Source organism: Protomyces lactucae-debilis, assembly GCF_002105105.1.
Source record: "Protomyces lactucae-debilis strain 12-1054 chromosome Unknown BCR37scaffold_16, whole genome shotgun sequence".
Taxonomy (NCBI): Eukaryota; Fungi; Ascomycota; class Taphrinomycetes; order Taphrinales; family Protomycetaceae; genus Protomyces; species Protomyces lactucae-debilis.
Window position 1 is genome coordinate 27,739 of NW_024468008.1, and position 15,591 is coordinate 43,329.

At 53.4% G+C, this 15,591-nt stretch overlaps 5 protein-coding genes across 5 annotated transcripts; 3 read left to right on the forward strand and 2 right to left on the reverse strand.

The window, feature by feature from the left end:
• Positions 1–3,203: 3,203 nt before the first annotated feature.
• On the forward strand, positions 3,204–5,363 carry BCR37DRAFT_350094 (Endonuclease/exonuclease/phosphatase; the record flags this gene model as incomplete). Its single annotated transcript, XM_040867978.1, has 1 exon — positions 3,204–5,363. One exon carries the CDS (start codon positions 3,204–3,206, stop codon positions 5,361–5,363), a length of 2,160 nt encoding a protein of 719 aa, XP_040723574.1.
• A 355-nt stretch (positions 5,364–5,718) lies between these two features.
• Positions 5,719–9,098, reverse strand: BCR37DRAFT_98755 (kinase-like domain-containing protein). Its single transcript, XM_040872562.1, has 2 exons — positions 8,865–9,098; positions 5,719–8,821 (listed from the first exon to the last, which is right to left on the reverse strand). The coding sequence occupies exon 2, from the start codon at positions 8,813–8,815 to the stop codon at positions 6,074–6,076; it is 2,742 nt and encodes a 913-aa protein (XP_040723575.1). The 5' UTR covers positions 8,816–8,821; positions 8,865–9,098; the 3' UTR covers positions 5,719–6,073.
• Positions 8,865–10,254, reverse strand: BCR37DRAFT_381811 (nucleophile aminohydrolase). Its single transcript, XM_040869758.1, has one exon. The coding sequence runs from the start codon at positions 10,192–10,194 to the stop codon at positions 9,340–9,342; it is 855 nt and encodes a 284-aa protein (XP_040723576.1). The 5' UTR covers positions 10,195–10,254; the 3' UTR covers positions 8,865–9,339.
• A 142-nt stretch (positions 10,255–10,396) lies between these two features.
• BCR37DRAFT_349968 (D-lactate dehydrogenase-like protein 2) lies at positions 10,397–12,031 on the forward strand (the record flags this gene model as incomplete). The annotated part of the gene is made up of 1 exon (XM_040867970.1): positions 10,397–12,031. The coding sequence occupies one exon, from the start codon at positions 10,397–10,399 to the stop codon at positions 12,029–12,031; it is 1,635 nt and encodes a 544-aa protein (XP_040723577.1).
• Positions 12,032–12,106: 75 nt separating this feature from the next.
• Positions 12,107–14,370, forward strand: BCR37DRAFT_98573 (uncharacterized protein). Its single transcript, XM_040872561.1, has one exon. It carries the CDS (start codon positions 12,175–12,177, stop codon positions 14,296–14,298), a length of 2,124 nt encoding a protein of 707 aa, XP_040723578.1. The 5' UTR covers positions 12,107–12,174; the 3' UTR covers positions 14,299–14,370.
• The last annotated feature ends 1,221 nt before the right edge of the window (positions 14,371–15,591 follow it).

Below are 15,591 nucleotides of genomic sequence, written 5' to 3' on the forward strand. Positions count from 1 at the left end.
GTACTGACAGGCACAGGCAGACTCGCTGTACTTGCTACTGCTGGCAACTCTGCAGGTGACAGCAACTCTTGACCACAGCAGCTAAATTCCAATTCCTCGTCCTCCTCCTCTCTGAACTGCAGCTTGCGTGCAAATCGCGCCATGACGCTCGACCTGCCATCCGTCAGACTTGCAAGCGATTGCAAGGAAAACGTCTTTTTATGACGTGCCTTGAAAGACATGCGATCTCCTGTGTGTCGCTTCATCGTCTCAAAGCTACTTGTCTCTTCAAATGAACGAGGAGTGGTTGCACCAGACTCTGACACTGACCATTCTGAATCGCACAGCGAACCAGGTGATGCAGGCAGTACTGGTGAAATGGGCCCAGGCTCTTCCTGTAAGCGTGTCATGGGTTGCATAGACAATCTGCGACGTGGTGATTTTGGCGGCAATGGCAAGGATGATGTGCGTGTATGGCCGAGGGACGAAGCAGCGTGCAGGCGTAGTGTCGCTTCTGAATGGACGTCCAAATTCACCGCATCGCTTGCATCGCGTCGACCGGCAGACTTGACACTGACCGTCAAGGTATGTGTCAAATCAGCAAGCGCATTGACTGGGTAGTTGAGCGGGATGCGCATACTGAATGTCGCTTCGAATGCATGGTTGCGATGGCAGAAGTCCTCGTGTCGAACGAGGAGTGATTTGTGAAAGAGGTTGCGGTCGCGATGTTCGCTGCGTCGGGTTGCATCGAGAGACAGCACCACGCAGGCGAGTGGATGAGGTGATTGTTGGACACGAATGGTGCCGTTGATTTTGCTGCCGACAATCACAGAGGTCGTGCAACTCAGTTGGACCTGTTTTGGGGGAAATGCGAAAGACATATTGCTTTGTTGCTGTTGCTGTTGCTCGTCGAGAGCTGTATATATGTCTTTTGAAAGGAAGGTGGATGCCTAGGCTCAGGCGACTGTTGCTGACGTCGAAGGTGACAGGAAGCAAGAGAGCGAGGAAGTGTCTGCGGTGAGACTTGTTAAGAGAGGGTTTGGGGTGTGGGTTAAGTCTGCGGAAGTACGACTATATACCCTTGCGAGGACGACCGGGGAGAGGAGGAGGGAGAATCTGCTGGGCGTTGTCTCAATATGCGACTTTGACAATGGCTCCATGCAGCTGCAGATCAGATGCAGCCTGTTGCCGCGCGAGACATTATCTCTTCTTGCTGGCAGTTCATGGGTAAGCACGCTGCTGACCTCCCTGGCTCATGTTCATGGCAGTGATGGCCCTTCATGCTGCTCGGGATGCAGATGAAAAGCCGTTGAACGGACGTAATGTGATGAGTCGCCCCCAATTTCCCCTCGATGGGAAAACACTTAAATTTGTGAATCTTCGTCCAATTGGATGCAATGGATGGACTTTGGCAGCAGCTCGAGGGATGACGACGACAGTTGTAGGATGTTCAGAGCCGCCGAGAAGGTGCACTGCAAGCTATTCACTGATGTACTTTTTGTATCTTGAGCAGATAGAACGCTGTGTCATGTCAGCGGCTAGTCATGGCCAAGGCATACTTCCTCAATTATCTTCGTTTGACAGAGAGTGCCGCATGAGACATTCGCAGAAGGCTTACAGGGCCATGAGGGCACAGGAGTCAGGACAGGCTCGACTGTAAAGAAGGAGCATCAATTCGCTTGGTACCCGAGGCAGAGACACAATCATGGACATTGACCAAGAATACCGATATGGACGGCTTCCCCGAATAGCAACCAGCGTCCCCTTATAGTGCGGGTTCTGCACACCAGCTTGCCTTGTTCCTGCGCCTGTGAGACATCTGCGAGATTGGATCTTCTGCTTGGTCACTAGTAATACTTACCTGCTAGAGGATAGATCTCTTGCCAGATCTCATCTAATCTAACGCTGCAGCTCATGGCTTGACAATGACAGCACAGTGACAGCCCAGTAGCCTTATGCAGTCTGCTGAGCTCATCATGACCTGAGCAGAGAGCAGTGGGCAGCATGTACCTGGCATGTCCACTTTATGACTGCTTCTACGTCGCTCTCACGCTCCCTTCGCCTGTTGCCGGTGAACGGATGAGCGACAAGACAAGACAACGCGACAGAGCGGCAGAAACGCGCACCCAGCTAGCCATGATCCCATGCCAGAAGGCGTCAAGAGCCTGAGGGAGCGCTTCGAAGGGGCCGCAACCCGGCCGCCGCTGCCTGCCAACTTGCAACAAAAAAGGCTCAGTGTCAAACCTGCTATCCCCGCCAAGCTCATAGGTGCTAAATCGGGCGACAATGCTGCTGCTGCTCCTCCTGCTACGGTCACAGAGGCAGCGATAGAGGGACTACATCAGAAGGCAGGGCGTGCTCCTGCACGAAGAGGATCCGATGCCAGTGATCCATTTTCAAGTCCTATTGCATCGCCCGCTGTCGAAGAAAGCATGCCCATCCCTATTGCTGCTCCCAGACTCCGAGAGAGCAGGCTCTTTGATACCTTGACTGTTCCTACATCCACAGTTGCTGCTGCAGGCAGTCCACAACGACCTGAAGTCAAGGCGAAACCACCGCTGCCTTCACCGCGCTTCAAATCACCCAGACCGCTTGCTTTCGACACGCGACAGCCGCCGCCAAAGCTTGCTGTAGACTTGTTTGGCGATGGAACGCCAGAAGAGCTGCCTGATGAACGGCTCTCTCGTTCAGTAGGCACAAAAGCGCCGCCTCCACCGCCGATAGCACGTTCACGGACCCCTATTGCACGGTCAAGGCCGACATCGCGCAGTCGTTCACGCGCGCCGAATATCCCGCCCAATAAACCAATTGAAGCAAGTAGCTCGCCGTCGCCATCGCGGACATCCAGTCCCTCTCGCTCACGACCTGCTTCGCCTGGACCTTCGCGGCCGGTGTTGCCTCTTCGCCCGGCATCCATGCTACCACCTGCGAAACCACAATTACGTCGAGAGCATATGGTCGTTCCGACCTTGCCATCGCGACAAGTGACCGTTCGGCAATCTCTACAAATCGAACGGCCACGACCGCTCGATATACGCGCGAGTTTGGATGTACCGCGGTCGAGAGCAGCGAGCAGTACCATGGAGGCTGATAGCGATGAAGAAGAATCGCCAGCGGAGAATGCACGGTCGCTGGATCAACCTGATGCCAGTACAGCAAATCGCAAACCGCCGCTCTTTAAAAACAAGGCATGGGAAGTACACACCGGCAAAGAAGTACGGCGGATGGCGGTTGCTGGTGACTTGCTCGTTGTCGCGCAGAACGATCGTCTCAGAGTCCTCCATCTACAGACGCAAGAAGTGCTTTGGCAGATACCCGTGGCCGATACGCGCATCACGGCTCTCGAGTTTCGTACAGTGGGTATACCCAACCTCGTGGACGCTGGTCGATTCCTATGGGTAGGTTTCAAAGATGGTTCACTGCATGAATATGATTTAAAGCATCGCATCTGTATTGAACGACTGCATCGCGCACATAACTCTGCCGTCACCCATATCCTGCGCGACTTTCAAACCATGTGGACACTCGATGAGGGCGGCAATCTTCATACTTGGCCACCTGCCTGTTCACTCAAAGGCAAACCTCTTCATGCGAGTATTCGCACCGTTCCAGGCATTCAAGCAGCCCTCGCAATTGATGGCAAATTATGGATTGGTTGCGGTCGTACCGTACACGTCTATCACGCAACAGGCCAATCAGTGACACCTGAACGCGGCGTTGAAGCATCGCGCGTAACGGGTCTCATCACTTCTGCTGTTTATCTTCGGCATGACCCTGATAAAGTCTACTTCAGCCATGATGACGGTAAAGTGACAGTCTATGCGACAGATCGGCCGCATTGTATCGATGTCCTCAGTATATCTCACTACAACATCTCTGCATTGCTCGCGGTTGGTGATTACCTGTGGACGAGCTTCAAGACAGGCAAGGTATTTGTCTATGATGTACACTGCAAGCCCTGGCGTGTCATGAAGGAGTGGCCTGCACATAAATCTCCCATCACGGAACTCTGCGTCGATCGCGGTGGTCTTTGGAAGGAAAAACGACTCGGTGTCTGTTCTGTTTCTGCTGATGGTATTGTCAAAGTATGGGATGGTCTGATGATGACTGATTGGCTTGATGCAGAGATGCAGAAGCGGATTGCTTCGTTTTCGACATTTCGCGAAGTACGTGCTGTGGTGTGTACATGGAACGCTGGCGCTTCTGTACCGTCTCGCCTCAGTCGTGATTATGAAGACTCGCAATTCATTGAAAATATGATTCGCGAAGCACAATCACCCGATATGATTGTCTTTGGCTTTCAAGAATTGGTGGATCTCGACAACAAGGGAAAAGCATCGAGGAGTGTTGCAAAAGGCTTCTTTGGCTCCAAGAAGAAGGAAGACAAGTTGGAGGAGAAGGCTCTTGCTTTTGCATATCAGCAGTGGCAAAATCACTTGGAGAAGCAAGTGGCCATCTCTTCAACAGATACCTACCAGCTCATCCAAGTCAAGCAACTCGTTGGCCTCTTCTCGTGCGTGTTTGTCAAGGAATCCCTCCTCAAGCATACCACCAGCGTTGATGCGACAGTTGTCAAGACGGGCCTCAAAGGTCGCTATGGCAACAAGGGAGGCATCATTATTCGCATGACGCTGGACGATACGTCCATCTGCTTTGTCAATTGCCACTTGGCAGCCGGACAAAAGCACGTCATGGCCCGCAATAACGACATCTTCTCTATCCTCGATCAGGCTGCACTGCCTGCAGGTACAAGCAGTCAACTTGATCGGCACGTCTTTAGCGGTGGTGGTGATGGAAGCATGGTACTGGATCACGAAGTGTGCATATTGAATGGCGATCTCAACTACCGCATCAATGGACGGCGCACGCACGTTATCCAGCAGATCAAAGAGGGCAAGCTCAGCAAATTGCTTGAAGCAGATCAACTTCTCATTGAACTGAAGCGTAATCCAACGCATCGTCTCCGGTCGTTTCAAGAGCAAACGATACGCTTCCCGCCTACGTACAAGTATGATCCAGGCTCAGATCAATATGACACCTCGGAAAAGGCTCGTGTCCCCGCCTGGTGCGATCGTATCTACTACAGAGGTCTTGGAGGCAACATGTCCTGTACCTCTTATAAGCAACACACGTGTCGCGTCTCTGACCACCGGCCTGTTTCTGCGCTGTTGTCCTTTCAAGTCAAGACGGTTGATAGTCGCATCAGCCAAGTGTATGACGAAGTTGCTCAGTCTTGGATTGATTTGGCAAACAAGACGATCCTATCGGCGAAGCTGATGGTGTTGAAGATTGCAACGGGCTGTAGTGATGCAAAGGCGAAAGAAGCACTCAAGCGGCATGGATATAGTGTACCAGAAGCAGCTGCAAGTATTGCTGTAGATTAGGACAGCTGTCGCTTGATGTTTGTAATATCCATCATGAGGATCTCTGCCTTTGCCTGCATCGTTGGTCCACCGGCTTGCAAGGCGCGTTCGAGCGTCTTGAGCTGGGGGAGATGCGTTGTATCGAAAAAGTCGCGCAAGTCTACCATGATGGTCTTTGTGAATTGAGCACACTGCGTTGCACCGTCTTCGTCTGACGATACTGAAGGAAGTTGTAGAAGCGAAATGTACGCATCCAGCACAAGCTTGAGCTGCTTGTCTGCCTTGAGAATGTAGTGCTTCCAAAAGCCGACATCTTCCTTGTCGCTCACATGGCCTGCACTATACAGCTTCTTCATCCGCGTTAAGCTTTCACAGCCATACTCACACCGTAGAGCAGCGTCCTTCTCACAAATGAGAGCTTGTGCCCACATGGCCAGCGCACAGAGCTTTCTGCCACACGATTCTAGGGATGGAGCAACTTGCTTGACATTGTTTGGATTCAGCTTGATGGCCTGTGAGAAGTGCTTGGTTAGATTATGCAGAGCAAGACCGTCTTGTGGTTGAGCAAGGAGCTGTTGCAAGGCACGGAAGCCTTCATGCAGGGCTTGCTGAGCAGGATCAGACATAGAGGTATAGCGTGGTTCAAAGTATGAAAGTGTAGTGTGTGGTGCAGGATTGTCGACTACGTTATTTTACAGTACACAAAGTAGACCCATGGCAACCTGATGCTTTCAAGCCGATGCACGGCCCGTACTCTCCTTCTCACCAGGATCCCAGTCAGATGTACTAGGTGGTGCTGTCCCTGCACTTTGCCCACCAGAACCACGCGAACCAGAGCTCACAACAGCGGCGTGCTGCACTGCCGTTTTACTCTTGTGCTTTTGTGGAGGTGGTACGAGTTTGCTCGAACCAGTCCGTTTCCGCTCTTCGCGCTTCCGCTGCTTACTGTCCCATTCATGCGACTCTGTCGTATCACTCAACACACGTCGTTCTGCGTGGGGAAGTTCTTCGGTGAAGTAGGCATGCTTGAGCAGTGCACTTGCAGTAGGCCGCTTGGCAGGATCCAGCACAAGGATCTCTTCTGCAAGCTGTAATGCAGCAGGTGAGAGCTGACCACTGAAACGCTCTTTGAACTTACCCTCGGGAAACTGACCTGGTTTGACGAGCTCGAACCACGGCAGTGCTTCAACACCTGGCCAAGACGCGCGCGTTGCTGTACCCATATGCTGGTAGATGAGTTCCAGTTGGTGAATTTCATCTTTGCCCGGGAAGGGTGCTGTTTTTGTAAAGAGCTCAACAAAGATGCAGCCGGCAGACCAGATATCGACAGAAGCACCATACGCTGTGGCACCGAGCAATAACTCCGGTGGTCTGAACCACAAGGTAATCACACGATTAGTGTAGTCTGCTGCCCGCGTCATATTCTTATGATAGAACCGAGCCAGACCAAAATCAGCCAATTTCAGCTCGCCTGCATTGTTGAGCAGGATGTTGGAAGCCTTGAGATCACGGTGCAAGACGCCTTGATCGTGCAGATACGCAAGACCAGAGAAGAATTGCTGTGACAAGTCTTTGATGTTGGCAGGAGAAAAGTCGATTTGTGGATTGGCCAAGAGCCCGGTGAGGTCGTGTTCCATGTACTCAAATACCACATAAACGGATCCCTTTTCAATCATCATCTCGAGCAACGTGACAACACCAGGGTGTTCCAGACGTTGGAGCAGCTTGATTTCGCGCATGGATGTGATGGGAAAGCCATCCCGTTCTTGCTCCATGCGAATACGCTTGAGTGCCACCACCTCACCTGTAGCACGATGTTTTGCCTTATAGACCTTTCCATAGGTACCTTCACCCACTTGACCAATACGTTCATAGACGGCGCCATCGGCAAAGGTGGACTTGCGGAAGCCAGAACGCGGCGTGCCCACGGCTGATTGATCGCGCGATTCAGGTCGAGACTCGCTCTGGTCGACACGCTGGCGCTTGGCAGGGGTCTTGACCGTCGGTGATGGACTACGCTTGACGGAGGCTTGCGTCGGTCGAGCAAACGGAGGAGACGGCGGTCTGATATCTGCTTTGGGTGCAGTGGGAGGTGGGCGTGGTTTTCTCGAGATTGCTTCAGGCGACTGACTTTGTCGCTGGCCTTGGACACTACGCGACTTGGAACGCACGGTATCGTTTGAGCCGCGAGAAGAGTGCGACCAGCGTCGCTGTCGGCCTTGAGTACGTTGTTGATCTTGTTTGTGCTGATTTTTGTTGCGTTGCCCATGAGTAGGCTGATGTGGCCGTTGTCCATTGCCTTGTACATGCGGCCGCTGGTCTTGCACGAGGTCCGGCTGCCGGGCACTGCGCCAAGAAGCTTGTTCATCTCTCTGATGGGGCAAAGGACCTTGATTGTCCCTCCGACGGGGTGCAACAGTCGAGTCATCCCATTGACGGGGTGGTCGCCCACGATCGTCTCGTTGACTGGGAGGAGGACCCTGATCATCACGCTGACGGGGAGCATGACCTTGTGGTGTATTGAATGGACGCTGTGCAGCGCGCCCTCCAGATCCGGGAGCAGCACTCTGTCGTTCATAGTCATCATCAAATCTCCGTGCATGCGCTGGTCCCGGGGGCCCTCTGGCCTGTCTGCCTTCATCTCTCAGCGACCGTTCCCAGCTATTCATTACATCCCGTGGCGACTGAGCATGCAATGGTGCTCGAACATTGAATGGCGGAGCTTGAGGTGGCAACGGTGGCCCTCGTCTTTGACCTGTAGCTTGCGCCTGCACCGGTCTGTCTCTTTGCAGCGGTGTTTCTCTTGAATGCGGCCATTTATCATAGATATCCTCAGACTCATAGCGTCCCTGGTGCGGCAGACCCTGTCGAGGTCTCTCTATCGCATGTCCAGAGCCATCCGTTACGGGAGGTCGACCTCTGTAATTGTCATAGCCAGGTTGGCGCGGCCCATGGGGCACGCCGTCTCGTGCCTCTTGAAACTTTTGTCCTCCTTGCCTGACAGGATATGGCCGTGAAGGATCCGATGCGCCTGGACCCGGAGGAGCCTGCAGGCGATGCCTCGCTGGTCCTTCGCTGCTTTGCCGTCTGTCGTGCGGCATGTTTCCATTAACTCGGACATCCACAGGCGGCGGTGACCGTCTGACCTGCTTGAACCGATCATGCCGCAGTAAATCATCTTCATGCAGTCTCATAGGAGCTGGCAGCGGATACTCGCGACTCGGTGGTCGTTGCTGCCGTGCATACTCGCCACTATACGGTCGCGGTGGAAATTCCCTGCTCTGCGATCGTTGTTGAGGATGCTGTATAAGCCCACGCTGTCCATGACTAGGCCGTGGATGATCTAGCTGATCATACGGCGGCTGTTGCTGCTTGTCGCGGCCTCGTATGTCGCGCTTTGGGCGGAAGCCTGCTGGATCGCGGTCAGATGAGGAGGATGGCGGCTGCGGAGAAGACCGCTGTCGGTCAGACATGGATCCCTGCTGTTAGCCCTGGCTGCGCATGGACACTTCGAGGACGTACGGGGACACGCTCGACCTGTGTGCTGCGATGGATGCCGGAAAATTTTGCTCTTGGAGTGTGGATGGAGTGGTGGTAGTGGATGGATGCTCTGAGCAGTAGTGAAGCAGTGAACGGAGGCTGCTAGAAGTGCTAGATGCGCTGGAACAAGATGCAGCAGCGAATGGACGACGTGGATATGCTGCGTTGTATAGGCCAACAGCAGCGATGTGTCGCCGTGAAGATAACAATGAGACAAAGCAGCAGCAGCTTCGCGTGACCTGGCTCGTCTCTACGTCCACCTGCCCGACGTCCTCTCGCCTTCTACCGCGCTGCCCGTGCCCAGGCGCCTGCTCCAGTGACCGTTTCGCAAGTGTCGTCTCGGGATTTCGTTCCTGAAAAGCAAATTGACGGCGACATGAGGTCTACTGAGGCAGCTGGGAGGGGGCCTATGCTGCTATGGAGGGGCCTCTGTACAGGAAAAGAAGGAGGACGAGGTCTATGCACTTGCACCAGCACCTTCGTCGACATCCATCGAGCCGACCGTCGTCTCTGCCGCCTGGGAAGGAGCAGCAGCACCGTCATCCGCTCCAGCAGCTGCAGCAGCACGTCCTGCCTGCCTGTCGCGCTTCTTCTGAGCCTCTGTCTCCTTCTCCGTTGCGATCCCTTGCACGGTGGCATCCACACTGGCTTCACTCAAAAACTCAACGGGCTTTCCCTTGGCCAGGACGGCGACTTCAATGTTCTTTGCACCCGTCTGCACAACCTCGAGCAGTGCCTTGACGGAGAGCTTGATGGCCTCGTCGCGGCTCATGTCGGCGCTGTAGTTGCGCTCCAGAAACTCACGCACCGTCTTGCTCGATTTACCAATGGCATTTGCCTTCCAGGCAGAGTAGATGCCTGCTGGCTCCGTCATGAACAGCCTGGGCACATCATCGTGCGGGTCAAAGCCAGCAATGAGGGTGGCAATCCCAAATGGACGGACACCGCCGGATTGTGTGTACTTTTGCTGAACACCTGCAATGTAGCGCGTGATGTAGTCCACTGTGACGGGATCCTCGAGTGTCAGCCGATGCGACTGCGCTTCAACACGCGCCTTGTCAATGAGGATACGCGCGTCTGCATTGAGTCCAGCAAAGGCGAGGGTGACGTGTGCATCCACCTGACAGATCTTTTGCGTTGAACGGTTGTCCTGCAGCTTGAGCAGCGACTTCTTCTCCACAGCGAGGATGCAGACGTCCTTGGCGCGGATGCCGACTGCCGTTGTGCCGCGCTTGACTGCTTCGTTGCCGTACTCGACCTGGAGCAGGCGCCCGTCTGGGCTGAACACGGAGAGTGCTCGATCGTAGGACATGCTCTGTGTCTCTTCAGGCTCAAGGCTCTATTCAAGCAGCAGTAGCAGTAGCAGCCTCTAGCAATGAAGTACTCAGTCTCTTGACTCTTGGTCTCTGTCGTACGCGTCCTCTCCCAAAATATTCAACGACCAAGTCCAGGACCCAAGCACACACTAAATCCCCGAACTCGGGCGCATCATGAGGCCCAGTGTATCCAGCGGCATGTTTGCTTGGCGCATAGCCAGAAAGAGCTCCCTGCGGAGGGCCGAGGGAGTGCGATTGCTCCCTCGGCAGATAGGCGCCTGTCGGTTCTATGCCCGTGAGCAGGACGACACCCACGCCACGACACAGACATCCTCAGACCCATCCTCTGGGACCAAAAAGGACAACGAGCTCAAGTTGACGGCAGAGTCGTACCCTGAGCTCACCCGGGGCAAGCAATTCAAGAAGCTCGACAAGAAGGACATTGAACACTTCCGCTCCATCTTGCCAGACAATGCCGTTTTGCTTGATGACGACGCCGAAGCCTTCAATATCGACTGGATGCGCAAGTTTAGAGGACAATCAAAGCTTGTTCTTCGTCCCAAGACCGCCGAGGATGTGAGCAAGATCCTCAAGTACTGCAATGAACAGATGCTCGCTGTTGTGCCACAATCGGGCAATACCGGTCTGGTCGGTGGCTCGACGCCCGTCTTTGACGAGGTCATTTTGAGCTTGACAGGCATGAACAATATCCGTTCCTTTGATCCAGTCTCAGGGACCCTCGTTGCAGATGCCGGCTGTGTCCTAGAGACGGTCGACAACTACCTTGCTGAACGCAAGCACATCTTCCCACTTGACCTCGGAGCCAAAGGTTCCTGTTTGATTGGAGGCAATGCTGCAACAGCAGCTGGTGGACTGCGTTTGCTTCGCTACGGCTCCCTCCATGGCAATATTCTCGGCCTCGAGGCAGTCTTGCCGGACGGCACCATCCTCAATAACTTATCGACACTTCGAAAGGACAACACTGGATTCGACCTCAAGCAGCTATTCATTGGCTCAGAGGGCACTATCGGTGTCATCACAGCCCTCTCAGTCCTCTGCCCACAACGCAGTGCTGCCGTGAATGTCGCCTTCTTCGGCGTCAAGGATTACGCAAGCATCTTGAAAGCCTATGTCAAGGCTAAGGAACATCTCTCGGAGATTCTATCTGCCTTTGAGTTTATGGACGGGCGAACACAAGAGTTTGTCAAGCGTCACAGTACGCACAAGCGTCCAATTGAGGGTGATTACCCGTTCTACATCCTGGTCGAGACATCTGGCTCCAACAAAGAGCACGATGAGGAAAAGTTGAATGGCTTCTTTGAGGAACTGCTTGAACAGGAGATTGTTGCAGATGGTGCAGTTGCTCAGGACGAAACACAAGCTAAAGCGTTGTGGTCACTACGAGAGGGCATCACTGAATGTCTTGGAAAGGACGGTGGTACGTACAAGTACGACATGTCTGCACCGCTGCCTGTGCTCTATGACTTGGTGGATGCAACACGCGAACGGCTCGATGCTGCTGGACTCGTGGGCGAAGGTAAGCCTGTCGTAGATGTCGTGGGTTACGGACACCTCGGCGATGGTAACATTCACCTCAACGTCGCTGTCCGGCGCTACGACAAAGAAGTCGAAAAGTGCATTGAGCCCTTTGTGTACGAGTGGATCCAAGAACGCAGTGGCAGCATCAGTGCTGAGCATGGCCTTGGACTGAGCAAGGGCAAGTACATTGGCTACAGCAAGAACAAAGCCATGGTTGACACAATGCAGCGAATCAAGCAGATGTTTGATCCAAAGGGTATCCTGAACCCGTACAAGTATCTGCCGCCTGTATAGACTAGTCAAGTCATCGTCTTGTAATTGTGACTGTGAGCATTGCCTACTAACTGAGCTGGATCTTGACCTTGACCGTGTCTTGACCCTCTTCACCCTCTCTTCTTCATCTCCGCTTTGCTACATTAATAAAAGCTATCGCTGCCATGGGCCACTTTGTCGTGCTTGCTACATGCTCTCTCAACCAATGGGCCCTTGATTTCGACGGCAATCTTGAGCGCATCGTTCAAAGTATTCGCATAGCTAAAGAACGCGGCGCCAAGATGCGCGTTGGCCCAGAGTTAGAAGTGCCTGGGTATGGCTGTCTTGATCATTTCCTTGAGGGCGATACCTACCTTCATTCATGGGAAGTAATGGGAAAGATCCTGCAAGATACAACGTGTCATGGCATCCTCCTCGATATCGGAATGCCCGTCATGCACCGCAATGTCAAGTACAATTGTCGCGTCCTTGCTCTCGATGGAAAGATCCTCATGATCAAGCCTAAGGATGCTTTGTGCAATGATGGTAATTACAGAGAGATGCGATACTTTACACCCTGGAACAAACCACAGCAAATTGAGCCCTTTATCTTGCCACGCTTCATCGCTGCCATCTGCGGTGAAACAGAAGTACCATTCGGCGATGCAGTCATCAGTCTACGGGATACAGTAGTTGGTGCAGAGACGTGCGAAGAGCTCTTCACACCACAGAGCCCTCATATCAACATGTCCCTTAATGGTGTTGAAATTTTCACCAATTCGAGTGGTTCGCACCATGAACTCAGAAAGCTCAATCGACGCGTCAATCTCATGAAGGAAGCCTTGCAAAAGTGTGGCGGCATCTACCTCTATGCAAATCAGCAAGGCTGCGACGGTGATCGCCTTTATTATGACGGATGTGCTATGATTGTGCTCAATGGACAAGTCCTTGCACAGGGGTCTCAGTTCTCTCTCAATGATGTGGAAGTAGTCACCGCAACTATCGATTTGGAAGAGGTCAGAGCTCATCGTGTCGGTATTTCGCGTGGCATGCAAGCAACTCGAGCACCCCCGTATCCTCGTGTCGCTTGCAATTTTGCCTTGTCGAGCCCAGATTCGTTGTATGACTTGAGCCTAATGCCAACGAAGATACGAGAGGTGCACTATTACTCACCAGAGCAAGAGATTGCTCTGGGTCCTGCTTGTTGGATGTGGGACTACCTGCGACGCTCAAAGCAAGCTGGCTTCTTCATTCCACTCTCTGGCGGTATTGACTCGTGTGCAACAGCCATGATCGTCTTTTCAATGTGCAAGCTTGTATATGATGCCTATCAGGCTGGAAACGAACAAGTCAAGCGGGACGTTGCCTATTTGACGAGAGATATACAGGTTTGGGCATTCTCGAGTCCACAAGACTTGGCGCGTGTGATCTTCCACACTACATACATGGGTACCGTCAATTCGTCCAAGGAAACACGTTCCAGGGCCAAGGATCTCTCCAAAGCAATCGGTGCATATCATATTGACATGAACATGGACACGGTCGTGACCTCGGTACGCGATTGCTTCACGGCAGTGACAGGCTTCACTGCTCGTTTCCGGTCAGATGGCGGTAGTCCACCCGAAAATCTAGCACTGCAAAACATCCAAGCACGGCTACGTATGGTTCTTGCTTACCTGTTCGCACAGCTCTTGCCGTGGACGCGTGGACGTTCTGGCAGTCTGTTGGTCCTTGGCAGTGCCAATGTGGATGAGACATTGCGTGGCTATCTGACCAAGTACGACTGCTCTTCTGCAGACATCAATCCAATTGGAGGCATCTCCAAGACGGATCTCAAGGCATTCATCCACTATGCTGCGTCTGCTCCTGAATTTACGCTGATTGATGGTACACCATTCAGTCTGCTCGACGGTTTCATCACGGCAGTGCCTACCGCAGAGCTGGAGCCGATCACGAAGGACTATGTCCAGTCTGACGAAGCAGATATGGGCATGACATACCCAGACCTCTCAACATTTGGCAGGCTACGTAAAATTGAACGACTCGGACCGTACAGCATGTTCACCAAACTCGTGCATGTCTGGACACACTTGAGCCCAATGCAGGTGGCGGAGAAGACGAAGCTATTTTGGCGTATGTATGGCATCAACCGGCACAAGAGCACGACACTCACCCCTGCGTACCATGCAGAAGGCTACTCACCTGATGATAATCGCTTTGACTTGCGGCCGTTTTTGTACAACGCGACGTGGAGCTGGAGTTTCCGGAAGATTGACGAGGTGAGCAGTAAGATGCGTCGCCAGGATTAGTTCAAGGTGTATATAGCCAGGTAGAGCAGCCAATGCACAAACGGCCCCTTTAAAAGTCAATTTGGTTCCAAGTCATCGCGTCCGACAACGCAGCAACCACGACACCAACCATCTTTGGACCCTCCGCTCTCGTAGTCTTTGCTGCGGCCGGGACGCCGAGTCATGTCGGTGCCCATCCGGGATCTTTCTCCCTCTACCTTCGAGGGCCACTCCCTACGCGGCATTGTCACGCTGCGATGGCCCTATTCCCGCAGCCAGCATGCGTTGTCCATCCAACTCGCCGATGAGGACGTCGCCAAACGCGCCTCTCGAGGCCAAGTACGCATCAGTTTCAGAGGCAAAGCAGCGGATGCACTCAAGGATGTTGCCATCATGTCCTCCTTGGAGCTATCTGTCGAAGCCGACGCGCCAAAGCCGGCGTTTGAAGAGATTGCCGGGACTGAACGTGATATCCCCTATAAGATCTCCTTCTTGGGTCCAGTCAAGGTGCGCATCGATGGCAGAGACGAGCTAGTGCTCGACTCAACGCCACTTGAAGCAGGTCCGTCGCCGCGCAAGACGTGGCAGACGCCAGAGCTCAAGCGTTCAGCCGACGACCTCGGGCTCGGTGATACTTGGTTTGGACAGAGTATGGATTCATCCAAGAAGAGCAGACTATCGTTTGGCTCCAACTTCAGGTATATCTCCAGCACACAGGGAACGCCGTCTGCTACACCGAAACAGGCCTTCAGTGACGAGAACACGCCTAGTCAGCTTGGCCAATCCAAGATGTTTGCCTTTACAACACCGTCTCAGCCTGTACGGCCAGATTCACAAGGAGAAGGTATCGATTTGGCTACGCCTATTCGCTCACGCTCTCCAGTCTCGCGCTTCTTGACACAGCTACATCCGACCCCTCCTGCTGCGAGCACGCCGCCCGTTATCGTTGAGCCAAGAGAAGAAGAGGAAGTACCACACTCTGACATTTCACGGCCGTCGTCAATTCATGGCGATTTCGATAATACAAAGTACGAGACGCATGGGACACCACGTTCTAGCGCCTATACACCGGGCCATGTCCACTTTGCTACGCAGCAAAACATATCTGCCCCGGCAACGCCTCGTAATGTTCCATTGCTCGACCTGGCGAGTGCAGACGAGCAGGAGGACCTATTTCGCAAATTGCGGGCGAGTGCACCACCAAAATCGGATGCTGGCAGTTCCATGGTTGCTGACGAAGACAATGAAGAAGGTGTGCTCGCATTGGATACGGCGCCGAGTATCCTCGAGAAGCAAGCACAGATTCAAGAAGGC